The 14,432-nt window shown below is 36.6% G+C and overlaps 1 protein-coding gene across 4 annotated transcripts in view; it reads left to right on the top strand.

Moving 5' to 3' along the window:
* Positions 1 to 371: 371 nt before the first annotated feature.
* Positions 372 to 14,432, top strand: part of AGL (amylo-alpha-1, 6-glucosidase, 4-alpha-glucanotransferase) — a 78,662-nt gene continuing 64,601 nt past the window's right edge. The window contains exons 1-2 of one of the 4 annotated variants that reach the window (XM_026497548.4): positions 372 to 848; positions 1,408 to 1,557. In XM_026497548.4, the coding sequence (XP_026353333.1) occupies positions 1,476 to 1,557 (82 nt within the window). In that variant the 5' untranslated portion in view covers positions 372 to 848; positions 1,408 to 1,475. Of the gene's footprint in view, positions 1,332 to 1,407; positions 1,558 to 14,432 lie in introns of all 4 variants that reach the window. The other 3 variants (XM_044383619.3, XM_044383617.3, XM_044383616.3) reach the window with 3 other exon arrangements.

The raw sequence follows: 14,432 nt of genomic DNA, 5'->3' as shown, positions 1-14,432 counted from the left end.
GTGTCTGCATTCAAGATGTGCCTTGTGTTAGACACATGAAGGATGGAATGTCAGAGCCTGTAGCCAGGCCCTCATTTTAGACATGGGGAAATCAAGATTCAGAGAATTGGGGCCAAGCAAACTTAGGCCACGTAAAAAAAAAAAAAAAAAAAAAAAAGATATTCTAAAATTTTTAAAAATCAAAACAAAGACACAAAACACATCGTGGTAGAAGAAGCACTAGAAGCCAGGTCTCTTGCTTCCCACCATTTAGTCCTTCCACAAAACGACCCTGTTGTGCAGCTCAACTTAGCGGTGGCCTTCTACCACAGCATTTTAACGTTCAACCGTGAGCTCGCGAGCTGGTAAAGGCTGTGCACACCCCGGACCTCGCACCTCCCTAGCGGCGAGAAGAAAAGAAGCTCGCTGCCTGGGCCGCGGCCGCCTCCCGGACCCCGGCCGGGCTGACCACAGTCTCGCGAGACTAGCGGTCGCGGCGAGCGGGTGCGGAGCCTCCCGGAAGTGGGCGAGGGGACCTGACAGCTCCCACCCGGGTGTGTGCGCTCGAGACCCTGTGGGGTCGAGGGTCTCCTCAGGGACCGGCGCGAGGCGGAGTCACGTAGAAGCTCTCTGCCATTCACACAGCGGCCGCGGCCCTGTCCCCGCTGCCGCCGCCCCGCCCTTTGCCCTTCACGGCGCCCGGCCCTCCTTGTCAGGGTCTGCTTTTTGCGCCTGGGCAGCCTGCCTTTCCCCTTTTGCTTTCCTTCACGTCTCCTCCTTTGCTTTCCTTCACGTCTCCTCCCCCGACTCCAACACCAGAGTCGCGGGTCCTGCAGTGTCCCAGAAGCCGCACGTATAACTTGCTCAGTGTAAGTGCTAGGAATGCCGCTGGCCTGTCTGGGAAACGCGTTCTTTCTATCTATAGCTCTGTCTGTACATCCTATGTCTGCTGCAGCTATTCCAGGGGCAACAACTGCTTCCCTCTGTTCTCATCTCCCCATTGGTGGCTTCCAACCCGAATTTGGGAATGGGGAGCTCTCCCACCTGTTATCTTTGAGCAGGCTAATCTCTTGTAAGCAGAAGTGCCATTTGTAGTCTTCAACGCCTTTTGGCTTGGGACCGGGAATTTTCCCCCCAACCCAAATCCAGGCTTTCCAAAACGTATTGCTTTTCTCTGGGAATAATTTAGTTTTGTTTTTTGTTTTAATTGTAAGAATCTATAATACAATAGTTTTGCTTCGGTCCTATTGTGCTCGAAGGGAGGAAACAACTATTAATTTTGCCTTCTCAGGTCTTATTTATAAGATTCATTCTTTCTCTTTGCTCTGCTAGGGTTAAAACGTTTAGAACATGTAAGTGCGGCTGTCAGCCTTAAAGAATTTAAGATAATAGTTATTTTCTTTATCTTAATTCCTTTTTGTTTCATAGGGGTAACTCATTCGATTTCGGAGTTCTTTTAATTCTTCTGAAAGATTTCAAGTTTTCTAGAAGCCAAAATGGGACACAGTAAACAGATTAGAATTTTACTTCTGAACGAAATGGAAAAGCTGGAAAAGACCCTCTTCAGACTTGAACAAGGTCAGTAGCAAGTCGTTTAGTTAGCTCTGTGTCTTTTACATTTTTTTATGTGCCTTTAAAATTAATTTATTGCCATATTAAATTTTTTGAAACTTTTAGATACAATTTCCAAGGACCTTTCTAAACTTGATCAGTGCAAGGATGGTGCTGTATTCTAAAAATATCACTAATGAAAGTTAATTTTAGTTATAAAGTTGAAAATATGTTGTATCTGTCATGTTAGAACAAAGATAAAATAGGTCACTTTTTTTCCATGGTAACTTCCACATAAGACAGAAGTTGCATATAGGATCAAGGCATTGACCATGTTATTTCTGTTAACAACTATTATAAAAACTTGGTAAATTATTTCATATGCAATTATACTTGGGGTGTATGTATAGTTTTGCTTTTTTTTTTTTTTTTTTTCCAGTTTTGCTTTTTTATAGCCCTCATTCTTTTCCTTTACTGGAACTTTGATTTAGTAAAATGGATCACAGCAAAAAGGAAACTATTATTTATGTTTTTCAAAAGCCTCTCAAATATGGAGAAGATAAAGGCTGAAAATATTTTTTGCCAAATAAAAAGTGAAAAATCTTATCAGGTTATGTTGAAATATATTTGAGCTTTTTTTTTAAGACTTTATGATTTTTCAAGATTGAAAAACATTCCGCTTCCATTTATGTTAATATAACTTGTAAAGTAGAAGTTTAATGTATGAAATATAAAATGCAACCCCTTTTAATAATATAACAGATAGATGCTGATAGTAGACATCGAAGGATTTTTTCCCCCCCGTATCTCAAATTAAATTTTTGAAAAAAAAAAAAAAATTCAACCGTCAAATGTGTTACCTCCAAGCCAAATCACCTTCTTCCAACTTTGGCATTTAAGATCACTGAGTACTCCATTTTTGGCTTTCCTGACTCTGCACTTTTCTGGTTTTGATTTTTTTCCTACCCTCTTGAGTACTCTTGTCAACTTGGTGGTGTCTCTTCTGAGCCTTGTTCCTTCCACATTTTAATTAATTGTATCTATCTGCAAGAAATCCTTTCTTTTTCTCTTCTACTGCCCTCAAAGAGCTATATATTTCTCGTAGCCTCATTTCTTGCTTCTATGCTGATGACTCTTTTTGGAAGAAAAACCTTGACTTTTGCTTGCTTTTTGAGAGCCATGAATATAATGGCAAGTGTAAGAGACTAGAATCTTCTTGGCTCTGCTGCTAACAACTTGTTTGACTTTGGGAAAGTCACATAAATTATTAACATTTATTTATTTGTGAAATGAAGATGTTAATTTCTGCTCTTCTACCTTCCTGAATTTTGAAGCTCAAAATTAATAATACATGGTTTTAAAGTCCTAAATGGGTATAAGGCATTGATAGATCACTATACCTATCTATTTTCCCCCTGGATTCTTGGCTTCATCCAGGTATTACACTATAGAATAGACTCAGGATAGCTCCACTTGGACATGCTTAAATCTAACATGCCCAAAACCATCTCCTCCCCATTCTCAAACCTTTATTTCCCATCCCATTTATTTTAGTTATATCTCCATTTTCCTAGTTTAGGGCCTTTGAAACTTTGTACTCTCCTTTGACAATTTCTTCTCTTTAACTGCAGTCTCTTTAAGCCCTATAATTTCTTTCCAAATGTTTCTGTTTGCCTGTCTCTCTCTTTCATATGCCCGAATATGGATTAAACTAGAATAATCTTCTTGGGATGCCTGGGTGGCGCAGTCGGTTAAGTTGGTCATGATCCCAGGGTCCTGGGATTGAGTCCCGCATTGGGCTCCTTGCTCAGCGGGGAGCCTGCTTCTCCCTCTGCCTGCCCTTCCCCTGCTTGTGCATGCTCTTTCTCTCTCTCTCTCTCTCTCTCTCTCTCTCTCACACTGATCAATAAATAAGTAAAATAAAAAAAAAAGAAGAATCTTTTTATGCCATCTCTTCCCTTTTCATTAATTGGTGTTTATATATAAAGTCAAATTTAAATGCCTCTGGCTGACTTCCAAGACATTCTGTAATGTAATCCTCCTTCCCTAGCCAAGGTTGTTATCTCATTGCCCCCCATTACTAGTGTCCTACATCTTTACAGTTCTCCTGTTAACTCCCTTCCCGCTGGCTTTTCTCATAGCTCTCCTGACACCTTCACCCTTGTCAGATTCCTCTATATCTATTAAATCCCTTTCCTATCATTCCGTGGGTTGCCTACCTCTCAACTTTCAGCTAAAATTCCACCTCTTCCATGAGGTCTTTCCTTAATTTTTTTGTTATCTCCTTTCTTTGATTTCCAGTCACACAATAGGCACAGAACAATTAAATTCTGAACAATGTAGCAGTTTCTAAAAGCTTATTGGTCTTATAGTGTCCAACTAGAGTTTAAGATCTGTGAGAATAGGGAAAGTGTTATAGACCTAGTACAATGTACAACAGTCAATAAATCGTTGCTGATTGATTACCAAAACATCAGTTAAAGCTAGCAAAAAGTATTAATTCGGCCAAGCTATTTGAAGAAGGGACTATAAAGGGCTTATAAAGTACGAATGATGTGGTTCAGTCTATAACTCTAGTTAAAAACATTAAATTTAACCAAATGATATAAATGGGAACATGTCAATTTTTTGTGTGTAGTAATGAGGTGATCATATTGTTATAGAAGATAATTATAATGTGAAAGATGAAGGGACATTGGAGACAAGAAATCATCAAGAAGGCTATTTTGAAAACATGTCTGGTTAAAAATAAGGGTTTAACTACATCAGAGTCAGAAAAAAGGGAATAGAGTATGAGACATTTTAAAATTCATAGGACTTGGCGACCAATTAGGTGTGAAGAAAAACTCTGGCAGTTTTTGGTTCTTTCATATTTAATTGGTCACCACGTCATTCTTCATTTTTCTTTTCTTTTCACTTTTCCCTAAGAAAGTATTCCTCCTCATTTTCAAGGCTAATATCTCTATAGATTCTTCTAATTCAAGAAGTACAAAACCAAATAATTATTTGTTGTAGCCAAATCATAGCCTTCTCCTATATTTCCTGTTTCATTCAGTTGCAGAATAATACAAAATCAGTTTTCCCCAAACCTGGAGTTCTTCTATTTTTATATTGGTTGGTCAAATTTCAACTTACACTTAAAAAAAAAAAAAATTTATCAAGGTTTCTTAATTAGGATCCAGAGCTTATATAAATTTAGTGGAAGGAACAGGACGGAAAAATTTAGTTTATATTAATAGTTTAATCACTCACTTTACTAGTTGCCTACAGGAGGGAGTAGCTAATCTGAGTAAAGTATTCCTAGTGTTCTACGAGGAATAAGATAGCCACACCATGTACTGCTATGACCTAAGCTAATTTTAGTGAACTGAGTGAGTAATTATGGAATCTGACATACTCTGTGTAGTCTAGTTTTTCATTTACTGTATATAAAAATTTTAGTTTCAGGGAGTTTTATTAGAGGTCTACAGAGTGGCTATGTACCTTTAGGGGTAGGCACTGATCTATCTATTGGAATATAGGAAAAAAGTACAGGATTTTTCCTTTCTTTTCCCTTTTTTTCTTTCATCTGTTTTTGTTTTTAAAAAATAATTTAATTTGGGGGTGCCTGGCTGGCTCAGTCAGAGCATGTGGCTCTTGATCTCAGGGTCATGAGTTCGAGCCCCATGGTGGGCATAGAGATCACTAAAAAATAAATAAATAAATAAAATTTAAAAAAAGATTTAAAAAAGCAGTTACATTTTGGTAATGCATAAATTGACATTGGTGCTTTCAGTTTGTGTGTCAGATGAGTTATAAACAAAAAAGACATATTCTGAGAAAAGAGTGGAGGTTGTAGGTCTGGAAAGGGTTGACAGTAACACCACATCTGGTTTTCTTGCAGTATGTTGCCACAGATTACATTTTTAGCTGATCCAGGTTAAGTACATATTAAAGTTATACTATCTTAAATAGTAGAGTCTATACAATACTTCATTAAAAAAAAGGCAGAATAACCATAAATGCCTCTTTTACCTCAAGAGGTTGTCAAACTCAAAGATGAGTTAGAAAATGTTTGATATTTGCTGTTTGAGATTTGTCCTTTTCAGGAATGACATGTAGCTTCCAGTAGTACAGTACTTAGAAAATACTTTCTGAAAAAAAAATTTCTTTTTTTTTTTTTTAAGATTTTATTTATTTATTTGACAGAGAGACAGCCAGCGAGAGAGGGAACACAAGCAGGGGGAGTGGGAGAGGAAGAAGCAGGCTCCCAGCAGAGCAGGGAGCCTGATGCAGGGCTCGATCCCAGCACCCTGGGATCACGCCCTGAGCCAAAGGCAGACGCTCAACGACTGAGCCACCCAGGCGCCCCAAAAATTTCTGAAAAAATGAACATAATTTAACTGTGAGGTAAACCTAAGTGAGAAAGTTAACTGCTTTTTGATGAAAATTAATAGTATAGAGCAGAGTTGAGCACATTTTTCCTGTAAAGGTTCAGATAGCAAATATTTCAGCTTTCAGGCCATATACTTTCTGTTGTAGCTACTCCGCTTTGCCTTTGTATCATGAAAGCAACCACAAACAACACATAAATGAATGGGCGTGGCTGTGTTCCAGTAAAACTTTATTTACAGAAACAAATAGTAGGCTGGATATAGTTTGCTGACCTTTGCTATAGCAAGAACATTTTGAATATGTATTTTAGTAACACTTAAACATACGATTTTAGCCATATAGTGAATATCTGCCCTCTTTAAAAAGTTGATAACAAAATTTTCTAATCACAAAATCTCCCAAATAAAGGATTTCAGTTGGTTTTCAAATCATCTGTTTAATATATAAATATGGAATGTCTTATTAGCTTATAAAAACAATTGATGATGGCAGGAAAATATATCTTCACTAGCACATTTCAACAAAAATCTTTACATAACTGGTGAATGGGATTGAAAAGTTAATGTCATAGATGAGTAAACATAGCCACAAAGAGCTTCTTCCATTTGAATTTGGGTGTTTTTGTGTGGTATTTTTTCAAGTCTGAGGCCACTAAACCAAATATCAATAAACAGAAGTTGGAATTTTTAAATTACTTTATCATAAAATATTAAACCAAGACTTAAAATTAATGAAATTTATTTAATCACATTGCTGTCACTGACAGATATTATCAATATTAAATTTTAGTGAGAGCTAAAAGATTTTTTCCATCCATTAATAAATAAAATTATTTAAAATATTGTTTATTTTATTTACATCTTATCCCACATTTATGTTTTATAATTTATATAATTTATTAAATCATTATACATGTGTAGTCTATAAATAAATAAATATTCATATTTAGAGAATTCGTGTCAGTTTTTTCCTGAGGGTATACCCCTAATCCAAATACTGTTTTGAGATTTTGGATGAGTTTTAACCTTTGTACTACAAGTTCTCTGAATCCTTGTGTAATGATAAAAACAATATTTGCATAAACTGAACAGGAGACAGGTTGTTTAAATATGCTCAGACAGCTAATCTCTGATGTTTGTACTTGTTCAAAATGATACCACTTCTGTAATAAATTTAATCATTATTGTAAAGATGTAGATATTTATGATTCTCATAGTCACTGATTATTAAAATTTCGTGTTTTAATTCTTTGGGCAATTATTTCTCAGACTATCTCTTCATAATTGTACCTCTAACTTTAAAATGATATTACCCCAATTATAAAATTAGACAAGTGTATAAAAAGCCTTTTTTTTCTGTGCTCTTTATTTCAAAACAAAATTGGGTTTATACTATCTAAGCAAGTTGAAACCTGCTGATGGTATAATGGTGTGTGAATTCCACCTCCTGGCTTACTGCCACATTTCAGCCATGCTTTTTTCCAGGAAGGATTTCAAAAGATCTATATAGATGCATAAAATGAACAAAATGGAATAAAAGTAGCCATTTATTAAATATCTTTAGATAACACGACTTAAAATGGCTTATAATATTCTAGCTTGGATAATACTGTAATTCGTACCATAATTTATTTAATCATTCCCAATCATTAGATATTTAGTTTGTTGTCAGTTTATTTAATTATAATAAATGAAGCTGTTATGAATATACTCTGTGTTTACATCATTGATTAATTCCTCAGAAAATATATGTGCATATGAAATTATTGGGTCAAACATAAGCCTTATTAACACTTAGTATATTTATGCCAAATTACGTATAGAAGAATTTGCGTATATAGCTACTTGGAAAAGAAATTATAAGTTTCACTGTACAATGTGAGAAGTAGAAGTGAGTCCCTGGATTTTGTAGTTACTTAATAATGCCATTTGGATAATTTGTTTCTTACTTGCTAAAGCCACTTGCTATGAAAAAATTTATATTCATAATTTAGTACAATCCAAGAGTATGTTTAGCAGTACTTATCACTAAATTATAATTTTTTCAAGGAATGCCTAGCGCTTCTATTCCTCACATTATTTGCAGTACGCAAAACAGAGTATATGTATTTCTGTAGGCAAAGGTAGAGGTATTCGAGTGGATTGAAAGAGTCCAGCATTCTCTTAATGTCTTTTATTGAAATCTCCTACTCACGAAGAATAGCTTACCTGGTATTTAATGTTGTAGTGTAGAATTTACCGTCTGTTGAACATCATTGGGAGGGATTTACTTCTACCAAATAGCAATTTTAAACATGATTGAAACATCCACATATTCTGCATTTCAGGATTTGCTTTGAATCAAACTGACATTGTATATATATATAATAGCAGATACTGATATCTCTGATTCATATCCACCACAGTAGGGTTCATTGTAGCTTCAGCTTGCTTATTTGTAATATCTTTCTCTGACATTGAAAAATCACCTTTATTTTTTAAAGATATTTTCACCAAGTATAGAATTCAAGACTGACAGTTTTAATCTTTAAGTACAGCTGCCCTTAAACAATGCAGAGGTTAGGGGCACTGACTCCCTCCCCATGCAGCCAAAAATCCAAGTATAATTTTAGATGCCCCCAAAACTTAAATACTAATAGCCTACTGTTGGCCAGAAGCCTTACAGATAGCACATATTTTGTATATGTATTATATGCTGTAATCTAACAGTAAGTAAGCTAGAGAAAAGAGACTGTTATTAAGAAAATCCTAAGGAGGGGGTGCCTGGGTGGCTCAGTCAGTTAAGCATCTGACTTCTGCTGGGGTCGTGATCTCCAGGTCCTGGGATTGAGCCCCTCATAGGGCTCCCTGCTCAGTGGGGAGTCTGCTTTTTCCTCTCCCTCTGCCCCTCCCCCTGCTTATTCTCTCTCTCTCCAATAAATAAAATCTTAAAAAAAAAAAAGAAAATCATGCGGAAAATACATTTATAGTACTATACTGTAAAAAAAAAAAAGTGTTAAGTGCACAGAAGCTGCACAGTTCAAACCTGTATTGTCCAAGAATCAACTGTACCTTTAAAGATATTGGTTCACTGTCTTTTTGCTTTTATTGTTTCCCATGAGAAATCTGTCATCTTTATCACTGTTCCTCTGAACTTACTGTCTCATCTTCCCCCCTCTGACTGCTCATAAGATATTCTCTTTATCACTGGTTTTGAGCAATTTGATTTTGATGTTTCTTGGTGTGATTTCCTTCATGTTTCTTGATTGGGGATTTATTGAACTTCTTTGATCTGTAAATTTGTTTTTATCAAATTTGGGGGGTTTTCTACCCATTATTTCTTTAAATACTTGATCTCCCCCCTCTCTTTCCTCTTTTTTTGAGGACTCTACCTGTATATTAGGCCACTTGAATTCTTCCACAGATCACTGATGCTTTTCAATTTTAGATTCTTTTTTCTTTGTTTCATTTTGCGTATTTCTATTCCTGTGTCTTGAAAGTCACTAATTTTTTTTCTGCCATGTCTCACCATCCATTAATTCCATGTTGCAAATTTTTCATCTCAAATCTTATAGTTTTCATTTATAAAAATTGTATTTGGATCTTTTGTTCTATTTTGTTTTTTAATATTTTCCATGTCTTGACATAACTTTTTGAACACATGGAATACAGTTATGATAACTAATGTCCTTCCTTATCTGCTAATTCAACATCTGTGTCATTCCTGGGTCAGTTTTCATTAAGTGATTATTTTCCTCATTAAGGGTTGTGTTTTCTTGCTTCTTTGTTTGTCTTATAATCTTCGTTTGGAAGCCAGAAATTATGAATTTTACCTTGTTGGATACTGGGTATTTTTGGATTCTTATAAATGTTTTTTTGTCTTTGTTTTGGAATGGAGTTAAGTTACTTAGAAATATTTTAATACTTTTGAGCTTTACTTTTATGATTTATAAAGCTAGTCTAGGCTATGCCCAGTCTCGGGCTCATTATTCTCCACTACTGAAACAAGATCCTCTGAACTTTCTCCCCAGTGCCTCATGAATTATGACTTTTTCCAATCTGGCTGGTGAGAACAAGCCCTATTCCTGGTCTCAGACATGCACTTATCAGTACTCTGTTGAATACTCAAGGGAGACCTTCTGCAACTCTCTGGAGTTCTGTCTCTGTGCAGCTTTCTCCTCCTAACTGTTCTCATCTCAAACTAGCTGCTTCGGTCTTGACAGATTCTTAGCTCCATCTTAGCTCAGAAAATTAGTTGAGCTCTGCCTGGTTCTCCTCTTTGTGCCTCAATCTGGAAATTCTTCCAAGGTAGTATGAAGGGGCAGTTGTAAGGTTCACATTGCTTATTTTCTGTCTCTTAGGGATCACTGCCCTCTGTTGCCTGATGTCCAGGCTTGAAAACTATCATTTCATATATTTTGTCTGGTTTTTCCTGATTTCTTTCTTTTAAGTTTCAAGGAAGAGTGTAAATCCAATCCCTGTTACTCATTCCATCTTTGCCAGAAGTGGGAGTCTCAGGTCTTTTACATCGTCTGCTTCCTCTGTGTGGAATGGCCTACCCCAGATATCTGTGTCATTGATGCTCTCACCTCCTTCTGTTTAGCAGTTTTTTATTGGATGCTGGACATTGTGAATGTTCTGTTGTTGTATCTCTGGATTTTTTGTCTTCCTTTAAGGAAGTGATGCCTTTTATTTTAGCAGCCATATACATTATCTGTGGGTCAGCTTATTCTTTTGAGGCTATTTTAAACTTTGGCTGGATAGGTTTATAGTAGTTTTTATTCTAGGGCTATGTTAGCCCTACTACATAAGACATGACTCTTGAATACAACAGGTGTTCAACAACGTCTCTTCACTCTGGCTGCTTGAAAATTGCAATATCTCCCAGGCCTGAGTGGGCTCTGGGAACTGGTCAGTTGACAGTTCCTAGTAATTATTCTTTGCCCAGCCTCCTGGAGTCAAACACTACCCATGTCAGCCTGGTATTCAGGCAGATTCAAGATGACCCTAGGTAATTTTCTAGAGCTCTTTCTTTGCATAACTTTTTTCTGTGCCATACTCTGCCCTGAAAATTGCAGTTTCTTTACCCTCCCCAAACTCTATTCTCTGTCTTCTCAACTAGACTACTGTTCCTGCTCCCTGTGTCACAGTCCAGAAGGTTTCCCCAGTCTGAAAGGTAGAGTTCATAGGAATCACCCTTGTCTCAGGCATCACAGTCCTTCACTATTTATTTCTGAAAACAGTTGTCTCATATCTTTCTTCTAGTTTTTCAGGAGAGGGCAAATCTAATATCAGTTACTCTATTATGGCCAGAAGCAGACATATTCAGAGTGATATATTATACACAGTGACTTAATACACAAGTTAGGTCATGTGACTTCTTTGCTCAAAACTGTTCATTGGCTCCTCATTTCAGTCAACGAAGAAGCCAAAATACTTACAATGGCTTACAAAATCATGATTGACTTCCCCGTTACCTCTCTTTCCTTATACCCTACTGCTTCTCTCCCAGCTTATTCCAATCCACACATACTGAGCTTCTTGTTATTTCTGGAACCACCAGGCATGCTTTTATCCTAAGTCCACTCTGTTCCCTTTGCTTGGTCAATACTTTCCATAGATGGCCATGAATAGCCATGTGGCTAACTCCTTCATTTCTCTCAAGCTTTTCAACTTCCTAATAACCATGTATTTAAAATTGCTACCACCTCCCCACCATCTCTTCTTTTCCCCCATTTTCCTCACACTCCTCTATTTTTCTTTTTTCTCGTAGCATTTATGGCTCCCTGACATACTGTTTTTTTCTTACTTATTTGTCATGTTCATTGTTTAATGGCCGCCTTCCCCCTTTCGAACTCAAGCTCCACAAGGACAGAGATCATTGTCTATTTTGTTTCCTATACATGGTCTACACTCATTACATAATTTTCTATACTTTGTTAGATGTTTAATAAATTGAGCATTAAAAGCATAGATATTAGTATGCTTCTTTCTTTTCAAAAAGTTTAAGAGGTAACCATTTCCAGTTATAAAATAAATAGTCCCAGAGATGAAAAATACAGCATAGGGAATATAGCCAATAATATTGTAATAACATTGTATGATGGCTGCACTTACTGTGGTGAGCATTCTGTGATGTGTACAGTTGTTGAATCACTATGTTACACACCTGAAAGTAATATAACATTGTGTGTCAACTATGCTTAATAGTAAAAAAATAAATAAATAAAATAAGTTTTTAAAATTTCCTTAAGCTTGGGACACGTGGGTGACTCAGTCAGTTAAGTGCCTTCGGCTCAGGTCATGATCCCGGGGTCCTGGGATCGAGTCCCGTGTCGAACTCCTTGCTCAGTGGGCTGCGTGCTTCTCCCTCTGCCTGTTCTGCCTGCTCTGCCTGCTCTGCCTGCTCTGCCTGCTGCTTCCCCTGCTTATGCTCTCTCTCTGACAAATAAATAAATAAAATCTAAAAAATAAATAAATAAATTTTTAAAAATTTCCTTAAGCTTAAAGGTTAAAATCAGCAAAACTAAATTTTCCTGCCTTCATTGGTTATCACCCTTTAATTAAAATGTTACATTCATGATTAAAATTTATAAGCCTTGGGGCGCCTGGGTGGCACAGCGGTTAAGCGTTTGCCTTCGGCTCAGGGCGTGATCCCGGCGTTCTGGGATCGAGCCCCACATCAGGCTCCTCCGCTATGAGCCTGCTTCTTCCTCTCCCACTCCCCCTGCTTGTGTTCCCTCTCTCGCTGGCTGTCTCTCTCGCTCTGTCGAATAAATAAATAAAATCTTTAAAAAATAAATAAATAAAATAAAATTTATAAGCCTTATATTTCTTTTTTATTAGGTTTTTTATTTTAATTCCAGTATAATTAACATGCAGTGTTATATTAATCTCAGATATACATATAGTGATTCAACAATTCTATGCATTACTTAGTGATCATCATGATAAGTATACTCTTACATGCCTTTTATTTCTAATAGACTTTACTATAGTCAGAATTTTCACATTCTAATAATTATAGTCAAGATTTAAAATCTGCCCTGAACCAACCACAATTTTATTTCACAGTAAAATTATAACTATAATGTGCTGATATTTTTTCTTCTCATGGCAAAATACTTGTAACACATTATAGAAGTCTCAGATATATTTTAATAGAAATAGCCTAACTTAGGTAAAAGTGGGAATGTTTTGGCCCTCAGAATTCAAAGAAAGGTTTAAATATTAAATACTAAAAATCATGAGAAATAGGGATAGAGGCAGTAGTTTGCTGGAATCACTGTGTTGACTCGCAAGAGCTGATTGTGCATATCTCTTCCCAGTTCCATGTTCAGTGATATCATATTGGCAGCTTAAGGTTGACCACAGTAGATTCTTTCCCCCAGAAAATCAGCAAATGCTGCTGAGTCAAGGCTCAGCACTTCCAACCCCCAACCCCAGCCTCACACAGCCACTTGTTAAGTCTTTATTACCACACCTCTGGATTTGAGCAGAATCAAGAACAGGTATCAGGCTCAAATGACTCTGGAGCTCCTGTTAGAACTCTGAAAACTGCTTCTCTAAAGGTTGTCTTCTCTCAGGAAGACTGGCTTTCTCTCTATGGTGAGATGGTTGTTCCTTCATACCTCCCAAGTTTTACATCACATACTCTGACACCACAGAAAAACTCACTTTTTCTGTTGCTATTTGAAAAATACTAGCAAAGGTCTCGAAGTACTTAAATGCCCACCTCTGGGCAATCAATTCAGAGGTGGGGGCGGGGGGTTGGAAAGTGCTGAGGGATCATGGGAAATGGGGTAATATAAGAACTTGCACATCCTGGAGGAAAAGGAACCCGTGTGTACTGTTGGTGGGGATGTAAAATAGTGTAACCACTGCAGAAAACAGTATGGAGATTCCTCAAAAAATAAGAAGTAGAACTACCATATGATCCAGTAATTCTACTGAGTATTTACCCAAAGAATATCAAAACACTAATTTGAAAAGATATATGCACCCATATGTTCATTGCAGCATTATTTACAATAGCCAAATTATGGAAGCAGCCCAAGTGTCCATCGATAGATGAATTGATAAGGAAGATGTGGTATTAACCATAAAAAAGAACAAACTCTTATCATTTATAACAACTTGAATGGATCTAGAGAATAAATCCTAAATGAAGTAAGTCAGTCAGATAAAGACAAATACCATATGATTTCACTCATATGTGGTGGCATTTAAGAAACAAAACAAAGAAAAAAAGTGACAAACCAAAAAACAGACTTCAACTATAGAGAACAAACTGATGGTTACCAGAGGGGAGGTGAGTGGGGGGATGGGTGAAATAGGTGAAAGGGATTAAGAGTACACTTACCATGATGAACATTGAGTAACATATAGAATTATTAAACACTATATTGTACACCTGGAAATAATATAACACTGTATGTTCATTATACTGGAATTAAAATTAAAAGGAAAGATTTCAAGTTCAGTAAGATTTCATTTTGTTTTTTTACTTTAGTGCTATCCTAGTTTTCCAAAGTACTCAATAAACTTGAA

Source organism: Ursus arctos, unplaced genomic scaffold (assembly GCF_023065955.2).
Source record: "Ursus arctos isolate Adak ecotype North America unplaced genomic scaffold, UrsArc2.0 scaffold_12, whole genome shotgun sequence".
Taxonomy (NCBI): Eukaryota; Metazoa; Chordata; class Mammalia; order Carnivora; family Ursidae; genus Ursus; species Ursus arctos.
This window is presented reverse-complemented; position numbering and strand designations above follow the sequence as displayed.